The 14,261-nt window shown below is 29.3% G+C and overlaps 1 protein-coding gene across 1 annotated transcript in view; it reads right to left on the bottom strand.

Moving 5' to 3' along the window:
* LOC106473706 (sodium/potassium-transporting ATPase subunit alpha-like) overlaps window positions 1-14,261 on the bottom strand; it is a gene marked incomplete at its 5' end in the record, with an annotated part of 47,332 nt that overhangs the window by 13,320 nt on the left and 19,751 nt on the right. Inside the window, 6 exons of the mRNA XM_013934385.2 lie at window positions 1,039-1,193; window positions 2,882-2,983; window positions 4,660-4,877; window positions 5,487-5,623; window positions 8,664-8,839; window positions 11,911-12,100. Coding sequence (XP_013789839.1) covers window positions 1,039-1,193; window positions 2,882-2,983; window positions 4,660-4,877; window positions 5,487-5,623; window positions 8,664-8,839; window positions 11,911-12,100 — 978 coding nt within the window. The remainder of the gene's footprint in view (window positions 1-1,038; window positions 1,194-2,881; window positions 2,984-4,659; window positions 4,878-5,486; window positions 5,624-8,663; window positions 8,840-11,910; window positions 12,101-14,261) is intronic.

Raw genomic sequence — 14,261 nt, 5'->3', positions numbered from 1 at the left:
CACTCAGGCAAACCTCCCCTTTATTTTATCCAAACATATACATTATGCTCCAAGTCAGTGCAACCTTAACAGTCATTTCATGCGATTGTGAGGGTTCCTTCAATTGACTGAGGAACCTCAAAAGGTACCTGCAACTTACAATGAAACAAGACAGATTAACTTGCCTTGTTGAATGTTTATAGAAATATAAACATAAGTACAGTGATGATGAAAGAGCATCCTTCAACGCAAAATCAAAGCAATTAATCTTTATTCAGGATTAGTTTCTAAATTTAACACAAAATCAAAGCAATTAATCTTTATTCAGGATTAGTTTCTAAATTTAACACAAAATCAAAGCAATTAATCTTTATTCAGGATTAGCTTCTAAATTTAACACAAAATCAAAGCAATTAATCTTTAATCAGGATTAGTTTCTAAATTTAACACAAAATCAACGCAATTAATCTTTAATCAGGATTAGCTTCTAAATTTAACACAAAATCAAAGCAATTAATCTTTATTCAAGATTAGTTTACACATATAATATGAAGAAATCATACACTGGCTTTTAGAAACAAACCTTGATTTATTGAGTTACATTTTGGATTACATTCATTTACCACATTTAATTTCAGTTAATTTGATTTATTGTGTTGACTTTTGTGGTTTGGACTATTGTAATGATGAGTGTGAAATGTATACAGTATTGAAAATAATGGTCTTGTATATATTCCTTAATTATTAGTAAAAGACCAGCATGTTGTTTTCTTTATTATTAAAGTATTATCCAATCTTATAAAACAAAATTTTTAATTACTTAAAATTAAAAGTATATGTATACTACATGAACACTTGATGGTCTAACTGTGCCCCCCCCAAGACTACCCTGTCTGGGTCCGGCCCTATAAGGTCATGGATAAACACTGAGAAAAAAAAAGTTGCACTATTTATTAAATAAGTATTAAAAATATAAGTCAGCCACACTACACTAAAAGCAGTGTCAAATATGGTCTTTCAGTAGTTTTGTTAAATAATTGTTTTTAAAACTAAGCTTACCAAATCAGTTCCCAAATCAATACACAGAATAGTTACTGTTCCTAGTGGAAGTGGCACATCAGCAATAATAAATAGCAGAAAAGGACTGATCTCAGGGATATTACTAGTCAGAGTGTATGCAATTGATTTTTTCAAATTGTCAAAAATCAAACGACCTAAGAAATAAGGAAAATATTTCATTTGTAGAACACCTATTAATCTAAATTTGAGGTTCAATTTTGTATAAAAAAACAGTAGCATTAAAATGCCCCAAACTTTGTAAATCAAAGATTCATCAATAACTGGGTCTTTAAATTTTTACTTCCAGTTTATATTATAATCGATTATACAATACAGTGTGGCAAAAATAGGGGCAATTTACATTATTAAAGAAGCATTTTAAAAACTTCAAAAAAGTTTATTCTGTATATAAAGGGTTTCCAGATATTTTGGGCTGTAAGTTCAGTCCAGCTAAGATGTTATAGTACTGAACAAAAAACTGACTTGTGAATGATGACCAATACATCTGAAATTATATTTTTCTTTATACACCTCTGTTAGAAATCCCTGAAGGATTAAGGAATGCAAGAAAAGCTCTTGAGCTTGATATTAATTGCATTTGTTATATCTGCAAATAAAAACTTTACACTATTTCACTCACTACTGAAAATCAGACTTAACTATTTTGTTACAATGTTTTGATGTCGACAGGATTCCAATTTGATAAGACAAATGATGATGATAGGATTTTTCTTTTGATTAATCAGCTCAAAAATTTAAATGACGGGTCAAAATGAAATTTGAATATAATTGTCTATTTATAGAAAATTACTTAGCAAATCAGAACAGTAATTTTCCATAACAGTAATTTTTGCTTGATATGCAATTAGTTTCATTATTACATTGAGCTGAAACTAAAAACAGCATACAGTTATGAATATAAATGTAACATTGTATAATCGAAGGATTAAACAACAAACTTAAAACATTCAGCCAAATGTACTGGTTTTGGGTTATTCATCCTTAATTATCTGAACTACGTATTATGGTAAACTTAATTGACACAAAATAATCTTACTTTAAAGATAATCCTGTTTGTTTGTTTGTGTGTGTCAGCATTCATCACTCTGAATCAATTACCATAATTTTTGTATGGTAGCTAGAAAATGTCTGATGTTATACATGGGCTATTTTGTTGTTTTATGATTTTTGCCCAAGAAGGTGGATAAAATAAAGACCCTGAAATAGGACACACTTCCAGTTTTTATTGTAAACTTTTCACTTAAAATTTTAAAGACACAACAAGTACTTAATCAATTAAATGAGAATTAGCTTCTAACGATGTCATTTGGGATTTAGTAATTTAGGATTTAATATGTTGGGAATTAGCTTCTAATGATGTCATTTGGTATTTAGTAACAAAAGAAAGAAAGAATATTATTTAACATTGTCCTTTATACAATTTTTGCTTCATTAACTCTTTAAACCCATAATTTTTTTTTACACATTATGTCAAAATTATTTTCATTATTTCCTAATGATTATCACTATACCTTTTAAAATTTCTGGTCTGTTTATAAAAGATGGATAATAACATGGTATGGATTAGTTTTCAGCTACAGAGACAAATGTTATCAGAGACTGTCACCATCCGATGGGTAAAAATTGGGATTTTTGGACAGACACTAGCAGCATTTGCTCAGGTTTAAGGAGTTAACAAGTACCCTCAGCCAGTTACATATAAAAAATAAATATAACATTCTTTGGGGGAATGGGAGTCAAATATCAAGTATAATATTTTTCTTATTAGGAAACACATCCCTTCCTCAAAATGTACATGAATTACTCATACACATTTTCTTACCTTCTTCAACACCTGTGACAATAGATGCAAAGTTGTCATCAAGGAGTATCATATCAGCAGCCTGTTTGCTTACATCACTTCCAGCAATACCCATAGCAACACCTGAGAAACATGTTTTCTTGTATAAAGGAGATTAACTGTTAGAATAGATTAACTTTTACATCTGATTACCTATATGGAACACAAATTCACACAAATACATTTTATTTAAAAAACTTGCATGCTATAAACTAAGCCAATGGGAAGTAAAATTTTACTTGCTGTGAGGCTATACATTTAATGAAATAAGTCCATTACAAAAACTGTCTAGTCAGGAGCTAGATATAGAGATACTTACCATAAAATTGTAAACTATTTGTGGTTTTACTAAATGACTAACATTTCCAAGCAACAATATATCACTAAATTTCTGAAATTACAACATCCAGTTCTATTACAATTGATTTGAATTATTTTACTATAAATATAGCTTAAGTATTAACACTTTAGCAAAAGGACAAGTCAAATTAAAGCAAAGCCCATCAAAAATTTATATTCACACCGAATACAAACAGATAATATTCTCAAGCTCTTCAATATTTCATTTTAAAAATATCTGATGTGCAGAGTACCAATACATTAAAAGATAAGACAGACAGACAACTTTGATATATATACTAATAACATACAGCTGTAATTAATAACTGAGCAATACAAAACATTCTGCAAAATCTTCATAAGAATTTTGCATTTATCCAGCTGAGTTTTAAATTCTACCTAATAAGAATAGGGGTTAAATCATATAAAATGTCCATATCTTCTATTTTTTTAAAGCTCAAAATACACTTTGATATAACAGCACACTTAAATTTCTTTCCCAACATTGAGCATACTGTTAATCTTTCAGTAATCAAAATGTTGCCATTTGTTGTTAAGCTCAAAGCTATACAATGAGCTATCTGTACTCTTCCCACTAAAGGTATCAAAACCTGATTTTTAGCATTACAAGTTGTTGTTTTTTTAAGTCTCTCATGTTAATAATTGACTAATAAGCATGATGATTAATCTATTAATAAATTCCACTATTTAGTCAGCTCTAGAAATATAACACTAAAATTTCTGTTTTCAGTACATCACTTATAAAGAGAATGAGAAAAGTATTGGGTACTTTAAAATATTTTGTTCTCACTTTGAACCACGCATGTAAAACATTACCTCAAATTTAAGTAAACATGAAATCACTCTAATAAATTAAAAATTTTAAATACAAGAATCTAAGTAATATTAATGATAACTGATATTCTGGTTTTTATCACTATGCTAATTTATTCATGAATTTTGATGATCCATTTAATAAATGTTTTTAGTGATATTCAATAAAACTTTGTACGCCAGAAAAAGAAAACTCAATAGCATGAACTTAAAACTTTATCAAATCTAACATCACTTCTCTTTGTATATACAGTGAAAAAGAGCATTTCATTTGTAACTATTAATTTAAATTTCTATTTTGTTGCAATGGCCCTTTTAAAGAATACTATTTATCCTCTCTCTTCTGAAAGACACTTATGTCAATGCTCAATATCAGCATGACTGGTATTTCAATAATTTTTTGTAGCTGCTAAATTAGATGTGCAAGAATGAATAAGGTGTTGTAAATTTACTTAAAGTTCATATTCTCGTAATTCATAACAATAAACATTTTTGGATAGTACAATATACTTTGAGTATATAAAGCTTTTAAATTTGAAGAATCTTTATTTTTAATTATGTTTTCTATGAAAACAAACAAGTTGTACCAATATCAGCTTTCTTCAAAGCAGGTGAATCATTGACACCATCTCCTGTCACAGCTACAATTGCACCCAAACGTTGACAACCTTCCACAATGATAAGCTTCTGTTGTGGTGAAGTCCTGGCAAACACAATCTCAGTATGATATTTTAAAATATCATCCAAGTAGTCCAAAGACATTTCTCGCAAATCAAATCCATGGACAACGGCCGCTTTTGCATCCCTGTAATCATGTTAACATGTACGGTGGATGTGTTTACAAATCAGTAAGATGAAGATTTGTTTTCTTTAAAGAAAAGTGATAGAAATAAAGTGTTCATAAATTGAAAAAATAATAAATACTAAACAAAATAGTAAATGATTCTTTACTGCCTGGTGATAGTATCTTGGGGCTTAACTATGATCTTCCAATTACACTTGGCAACTCAAAATTCCTAATATGAAATCCTTTTCAATATTATACAAAAATACTTAGTAACTTTAGTTTACAAAATAATATCCAAGTTAAACTCAAAATAAGATAAAAAGCATTGAGTTATATAATTCATTGTAAAGAAAATGCACAGGTTATAAATAATTCCCATTTCTTGAATTAAATCTATTTTTATTAAATACAAGAGTCACCAGTAATACTTACATTTTCTTAAATATTGTTTTTAAGTGAAATCACAAATCAATGTTACAATTCTCTATTTCATTAAGTATGATTTAAATTTTAAGTGATAACTTTATGCATGTAACTCATGAAACACAAATGCTCTATGACATTCATTAATTCTCAATTGGCATGTGTAGATGAAAATGGTTTGAATAACCATTAGCTGTTCTTTACCTGGGGTTCACTTCTTCAACTGCAATGTTCAATCTTTGGGCTATGTCCTCAACTGTTTCGTTGCCTTCTGATATTATTCCAACAGCCTTTGCAATTGCTTTTGCTGTGATTGGATGGTCGCCTGTCACCATGATTACCTATAACATAAAAAATTTAAACCAAACACTATGATTATCTATTATTTAAAAATTAATAAGCATTCATACCAAATAAGAAAATTCTTTGAGCATTAGGATGTTTCATGAACAATTGCATTATACCTTAAAATATATTTCAATTTCATTTGTAATAATACATAAAGCAACTGATTTTATGTCCAAGAGTAATACACTTTTAATATGTATTTCAATTTAATTTCATTGATATTATATTGGTTTTACTTCAACTCCATGCTATGATAAAAGTTTTACACAAGTTAAATTTTAAAAATGGAAGTCCATCAATACATTCAAACACAATTTATATTTTGAATTGTGATTGAAAAAAGGTCTTTAGTTATACAATGGTTTAGCAAACCATTTAATTTGATATCAAAATAACTTACTTTTCTTAATGTTCTTGGATGAACAAGAATAGCTATTTATGTGAATGGAGGTAATGTGCCGTATCGGAATGGAACTTTTATACATTTGAAGAGTAATAGAATTAATGTTATCTTGTTCATTTAATTTTGAATAATAGTTTAGTTTACAGTTTTGTGCTCTAATTGTGAAGTTATTTGCTTCTATAGAGTCTCTTGTATGCACTTGATACATGTAGTTCTTTTTTAAACCTTGAATTTGTTCATATATGAACTTGTATATAGACACCATTTTGAAATGCTGATTATTTTGTCAATAATCATGTGTATGCATAATTTGTATATATATGTATATATTTGATAAATATCAAAATACTGATGAATACTGTTTCAAAATTATGCTTACGCACACATGAAATTGCCCCAATACATAAAAAAAATGTACAAAACTGAAGGTTTATCAGCATCTTATACCTAAAATCATCAGGCAAAACTCCAGCAAAATTAAAGCATTTAGTAGGATAATAAGTAGGAATTTTAAACTAAGCATGTTATGAAAACCTATTTTTTCAACGTTAACTATTGATCGAACCAGTGAATTTACTCTGAAACACTCTTGCACTGTTTCAGATGGTTAAATCACAAATATACATTTTAAAATCACAAATATATCATTGTTCTTATATGTATACCCCTTTTACAGGCTGAACTCTGCCTTTCAAAAAATTTGGTATCCACGACTATCAAACAAATGTCATACAGAGTATTATACATTCACATCTTCTTGGGTATTGTAGGATTTTTAGCAATGTACAGTTCTTAATATTTAATATATTAGTGCAAAAACCGATTTTTAATGGTTTTGAATAAAACATATTACATACTTTAAATTATTTTATAATAAATATAAAAAATATTTATATAAATTTGGAAATAGTGATATAAACAAAATTATAATGTACACAGTAAAAAAAAATAAAAGTTTCAAAATTTATTGGAAGGGAAATATTTAGAATTACTTATTTGAACATTTTATATCTTATAGAGAGGGACTAATGTAGTTGTATTACCTTCCCTGTAGTATAGTAATACCTTAACATCTTAATTTTCATGTTCAAACAACATATTGGGGGCTGGAATGCTAATTTCAAGGGCAGCTTTGCTATCTCCCCCATTGATGTATTGTAAACTAATCAGTTCTTTTTTATTATTGTTTTTATTTATTTTTTTGTGAGCAACCACCTTCTCACATCTGGCTCCAGACAGCAAAATGTGGTAAGGATTTGGGACATTGTGGGCTAGAAGACCACCCACATCTGCTCCATTTCTTTTTTTATTCTAAGCATGTGAGATTTCAAGTGATTTTGTTACAGTTAGTGTTAAGGTAGAGAAATTTAATGGTATTTGTACAGCAGCTATCATTTCTGTGAAACTATACATAGCAATGTAGCAATGTTTACTATAATTCTGGATTTACAAAGTGTATGTTCAGGACATTTGGAAAGCTTTTAGTAAACATCAGAAGTATGTTGTACACACACACACACACACATCAGAATTTTTAATACTATATTTCTACTAAAGATTTGCCTGAATTTACTAAATAAATCTCACTCATACTAGTCTAAGTGCAAAGTGATTTTGATGTTAAGAACAAAAAACACTTTCATCTAATAGTTATTATATTTCATTTGCATATTATTCAGTTAGGAAGTTCTAGAGTTTAAAGTTTTTATTTCAGTTGTTGTTGTTGTTTGTTATTAAGCACAAAGCTACACAAAGGGCTATCTGTGCTCTGCCCATCATGGGTATCAAAACCTGGTTTCTAGCAGTATCTTATTTCAGTAAAACGTTTTCCCTACCCTATAACAGTAATGGTAGCAAACGTTAAAAATCAAATCAAGAATAAATTTTTTTATAAAATGACTGCAGATTGTAATAGACAATTATAAGTATTTATCCTAAACAGCCTCAGGCTTTTAACAGTTTACATCTGTCTTCATATAATTTTATTGTTTTATTTCTTTTTGAACCATGTCTCCAAAGCAATAATTCATGAGGCAGGTGGTTAGTGTAAGTTAGTATAAACAAAGTATTGAAATGTATTATGAACAATGGCAGCTTGTGTGCATTCCTCCCAGAAAAATTCAGTCTCCCTCCCTCACAGATGTAGGATTAAAGATGCTCTAAAGGTTATGCAAATAAAATATGAAAGCTTCAGATGAAAAGTTATATTATTCTTAGCATCAAAATAACCTTTCACTAAGACTGGCTCAGTAAATGCTTCATAAACTAAGACAATTATTCAGTAAAAGTAATTTATTAAAAATCGGATTTTTTTTTTATGCACAGACATGTAATGTTTACTAAAATTGTTCCAAATTTTGTGAAAATACATCTAGTACATCATGTATAGTTTCACAGTTAGATGATGGTTACAAGGACAGACACATTGACCAAACCCATATACTGTATTAAGCACGAGAATGGTAAAAGACTTCAAATAGATTATAACACCATGTTTTTATCCCATAAATGTTGTGCTTTCAGCCAGCTTTTTTTCAGAATTTATAAGTAATAAAGAATTTTAAAATAAAACTTGTTTTACAAAACAAAATTCTTTTGTGTGAAACATTTAAAATACTTATACAATATACCTTAATACCAGCACTTCGACACTTAGCAACAGCATCAGGAACAGCAGCACGTGGAGGATCAATCATAGAAATGAGTCCTACAAATCGCATGCCTGTCATTGGAAAATTCATCTCTTCAGCATCAAATGGGTATCCTGGTGGAAACTTGTCTGCTGGAAGTTTAAAGTCACAGAAGCCTGGAAGAAATATTTCTTTGTTTAGTGAAAGAAATATTGAGCAATTAGTGATCTAGCTTTAATCTAATCATTATTCCTTAACTTTTTCTATTATTTCCTCTAGAAGTAGGTGTATATTTTAATGAAATAGTGTTATATAATCAGAATTACTTTATATTTTCAACTATAACAGTACTTTATGAGACTTTTAGGATAAACTGCTAGGACAGGCAGAGCCATCCCTAGTTTACAGCTGTTGATTAGTAAGGCAATTACTCAGCAGAACTCGCCATCTATGCAGCTATTCTTTACTAACTGAAAAACAGTTATAAGTGCAAACTCGAAAAAATTTTGACGTAGAAGAAAATGGTAAAGTAAAGTAGCATTAAAGTTTACCTCCACTGAAATCCCCATAGTTAGCTTCTTTTGTGAACAGTAATAAAGCATGACAAAATATTAAGTGACAGTTTGTGAAAAATACAAAGTTCCATTGTATTTTTTTATAAAGTATAGGTAAATACTGTGTTATGTTTAAAGCTGTGTGAACATAGAAATAACACAGATTTAAATCAAATTCTGATAATTTGCTAAATAGAATATAAAGTAGTGGTGAAAAACTCACCAACTTAAAGTAATTTTATTAATAAGTTGTTGTTATTTGTAGTTAAGCATAAAGCTACAAAAAGGGCTATCTGTGCTCTGCCCACCATGGTTATTGAAACCCGGTTTCTAGCAATGAAAGTACGCAGACAAAGCGCTGTGCCACTACAGGGTTTTTTTTTTCCCCCATTAATAGAACAACAAAAGAATGTTTCAGGCAAAAGCCCTTCATCAGGTTACCAGTGACAATGAAACTGTTAATATAAGGGTTAGGTTGAAAGAACAAATAACACGTAGCTCGAAGGCTCGAGAACATGTTCCTTCAACTACAAATGAGCAAAGGGAAGTAACATATATAAAAATAATAATAATAAAAGTATAAAAATTGTATAAATATAGTTAATAGTAGTAAATAAACTAATAAAAAAAAAGAAAATGTAGAACAAAAATACAAGCAACAATGTAAGAAAATTAATGAACACTTGCATCCTTTCCATGTTCCCATCCTACACTTTTTCTATACTTTCTCACACTGACATTTAGTGTCTACAAACTTTTTGTTCAAGTTTTTTTCCTCTAGTCCATTTACTTTAGTCACCCACTTTTGTGACCTTCATATTCTTTACTTTTTACCATTGTTCTTCACTCCTATTAAGTTCATATACCTTTTTATAGTTGTATCCCTTTGAACAATATTACCTGATGCAAGAGTTCATTCATTTTCTTACATTGTTGCCTGTATTTAAATTATTGCATGTACATTTCATAGGCAAGCAAATACATACTTTTAACACTACCAATTTCACATTAAAAGTTGTTTGTAGAGCAAAAATTAGACCAATGACTGAACCCATTCTCTTAACCTAATTACTGACAAATTCACTACTTCTGTAATTATAAGTTCACTGCTTACTCTTCATTTATTATTATTAATACTAGTACCATGTAGCATTTGTCTTTTCTAAGTGCTCTCAAACTTCCAGTGCTGTTTGTTTGCATGTTGAATTTCATGCAGTATTACTCGCGGGCTATCTGCACTTGTCATCCATAATTTTGATGTCAAAGACTAGTAGGAAGGTAGCTAATCAACACCACCCACAACCATTTCTTGGATTACTTTATCTAATTTAACAGTGGGATTTCACAACTCTTGTAATGACATCCAAGTGAGGGTAGACTTTTTTTTCTCTTTCTTTTGTTTGGTGCTCACAGGGCACCAACTAAAGAATTTCTGATCATCAGGTAAGTTCTCTAATCACTTGGCTGTGCTCAGCTTCTAGTGTTGTATTCAAACATCTTTATAAAATTAATGCCAGATTCTGCTGTCCAGACTTTGTTTACTACTCTTTTAAAGGATACTCTAAAAAAGGTATCAATAATTAGGGATTTATAAGATTAAATTAGGTAAAATTATTTTTAAAAATCTGTACGTAAAGAAAAACAAACTAGCATTTTTTAAAGATATGGAAACCAACCTGGAAGCTTAAGTAGAAGGTAAATACACAGTGCCATATAAAGTAATCCAAATAAGTTTAGATCCACTATTAGGAACAACAACAATTTACGTGGATACAACTGTTTTCAAATCCTCTTTAGTCCAATTTTTGTTCACAATTTAATGTTCTCTAAGTTAATAACTGGTTCATTAAAAAAAATATGAGTACATAAAACAGCTAAACAACTGTTGTTCAAGTCTTAAGTCTGAGATGTTAAGGCTGCAATTCAAGAATCTGCTATGCTGGTAGGGGCCAGCATGTTTGTTAAAAAAAAACACATATTGTCCTTTGAAAAACAGAGATCCTTGCTTTTATATACTCTCTTGTAGTCTGTGGAATGAAATATTTTACATTTACAGTGCTCAACAAATATCTTGTCAGTTCACATGATCAGTCTTTATTATATGTGCAAATAATGGACATTTCTACAAATATGTGGTGTGTGGGATAAAGTGATCAAATCAATTTACAATCAACTGCAAATACATTCTAATTTGGCAAGTTAAGCCTTTTCTGACTGAAATATATCTGTAGCTGTTGGTTACATATGAATGTCAATAAATTTAAACCTATGAAAATCATATCTTCTCTTTCAAGTTAAAAAGAGAGAACCACCTATTTTAACATTTATATGTAGTTTGTTTTTAAACACACACAACTAAATTAGTATATATATTAATATATGCAACAATTTAGAAGAGGTAAAAAATATCATTATTTCAATTCAACTATAATAATTAGCAAGTATAATTACAGAAGGCTCACAAAAGAAGCAACTCTGTTACACAAAAACATTTATTTAACATGTATATATATATATATATATATATCTGTGTGTGTGTGTGTGTGTGTGTGTGTGTATTTTATGAATACAACAGTCAAAGTATCGCATTTTGTAGTTTATTACTTTTAATTAAAAGGAAATATAGTTTGTGTAACGAAAAATTTACAATATTATATCTATGTTAAACCAAAATGTAAAGAACGGTATTTTACCAATCACACGTTCTCCAAGTCCTCCCAGTTCCAAATAAGCATTGTTAAAAGCTTCTTTCATCTCTTCATCAAGGACTTTATCCTTCCCATTTATGTAGATGGTAGCACACAAGTCCAAGATTCGTTCTGGAGCTCCTTTCATGCACAAGATATAGCTTGAATCTTCATCTTGTGTTTCATGAATAGTGAGCTGAAAAAAAATATTAAACTTACTTAACAGAATTATTGTATTTTTTTTATTATTATAATAATTATCAGGTGCATTTCTTATATTTGACAGTAAAAAATTATGATCCTAGGTTTGCTAACAAATGTTAAATCTTTAAGCCAATGTGAATTAAATTTTGGTGCTGAACCATACATTTGAACAAAGTTAATTGTTTTGTACTCTACATGTGATTTGATATTTATTTAGTTTAACATTATCTATTTTGAATTTGCTAAAGTACATAACCTAAATATTAATTTATACTTATAAAAGTATAGTTAAATTGGAACACTAAAGTCTTGGAGTTTTTGACATGCATAAGTACAGTATAATGTTTACGTAGAAACTGAATGAATATTAATTAGAACCCTGTCTAATATTGGAAAGTACCTAGAAAGTGTTGACCCTCAAAAAAATAATCAATGCATAGTAAAGTACATCAACAAATATGCATGTTTGTTCTAAAGAACAAGTATTACATGAAACTTTGAATTCATTCCTTTTTGTTTGATGTGTGCTATTGCTCACAAATGCATGGGCACATCAGCAAGTCTAATTATGCATGCTATTTGCCACAAGTGTGAAAGGCCATATTCAGTTACATGTCACAGTACAATTTTAAATAATCCCAAGGAAAGTGGAAACAGGTTATCTACAAAAATGAGTTGAGCAGCATTGTAACAGAACTTTTATTCAATGTAAAATGCCATTCAAAAGATGGCAGCCAAACCAAGGTGATTCAAATGCACAAATGAATTTGCAAGTGTGAATCATATGGGTGTTTAATGATTTGTTATGACAGGGAAATGGAAAGAAAACATTTACCTTTTAACGTTAAAAATATTTGCACTATATTAGCATAATATGTAATAATCTGATTTCTTGTATCCTTTAAACATTTTAAAATTAAAGTTCACACATGGTTTTTCTCATGAAAAGGCATGTTTTGAGCTCCCCCCCAAAAAATCAAGTTTCTAAAGGAATGTGTGGATATTAGCATATACTTATTTTGTTTGTATGTGTAAAAAAATTTTTCATGGATGGATCAATGCACGAGAGGCTCAACTATACTTGTGAATAAAAGTCTAGTCATATATAAATCAATTTAATAAGGAACTTGGTAGAAAATAAATATCAAAATATCATCCTTTGGAATAAATAGAAAGAAGGCTGGTTTACATCAAATTCAGTTTGTTCACCACTGGCACTGTTTAGAATAAAACAAATCACTAGCATATGTATGGACAGAGGATCATTTGTTAACTAGACAACTCTGCTGACAACAGGAACAAGTACACTTGTACACTATGAAAATAGCATAAGAAATGTTGATACCAAATATGATTACTAGAAACTGTTATTATTATTATTATGATTAACACAAACTGTACATTAGTGTACAAGTTGGATGAGCATGTAGAATTATCAGGAGTACTGGCTTTTGATTGAGTATTTTCTGGAGTAAACTGAGATAAGTTACCAAGCACTTACACTGCTACTACAAAATTCCATAAGTTACATAAAACATATGCTTTTTTTTAAAGTAATGGACTTCAGTAATAATAACAATAAAAAATACAAAAGAATGGAATTAAAAAAAAGAAGACAATGCATACAGTGAGTTTGCTGTTATATTAATTACACTAAATTTGATTACCAAGAAAGAAAAATAACAGGTTTTATGATAGAGGAATCTGTCTGTTGAAAAGTAGAATATTCTTAAATAATTGAATGAATCATTTTTATTGGCTAAGCATCATGAACATTTTAATATAATCAGCTTTTAGAAAAGTGAAACTTGGTAAGCATAATGTTAAAAATTTTAATAATGATAATATGTTAAATATGTAGAACATTTTAAGCCTGTTTTTTAGATTTAAATGCCACATATATTATCAAAACACATGGCAGTGTATCATGTGGCCAGAAAAACCTGCAGGACACACTGTGTTATTAACAAGAGTGATAGTTTAGCAATTTTCCACTTTCTGTAACTCTGTAATTCAAACTATCACATATTTTCAGTGGAATGAACCCTTACTTCACATATCAAATTTTAAGGCAATCCATTAAGAAATACATGTGATATAAAATCTCAAATTTTGATTGAATTTCTTCCTATTTTTTTTCTTCTTCTACACTG

This window comes from Limulus polyphemus, unplaced genomic scaffold, assembly GCF_000517525.1.
Source record: "Limulus polyphemus unplaced genomic scaffold, Limulus_polyphemus-2.1.2 Scaffold6423, whole genome shotgun sequence".
NCBI lineage: Eukaryota > Metazoa > Arthropoda > Merostomata > Xiphosura > Limulidae > Limulus > Limulus polyphemus.
Note: the sequence above shows the minus strand (reverse complement) of the source record. Positions and strands in the feature narration are given on the sequence as shown.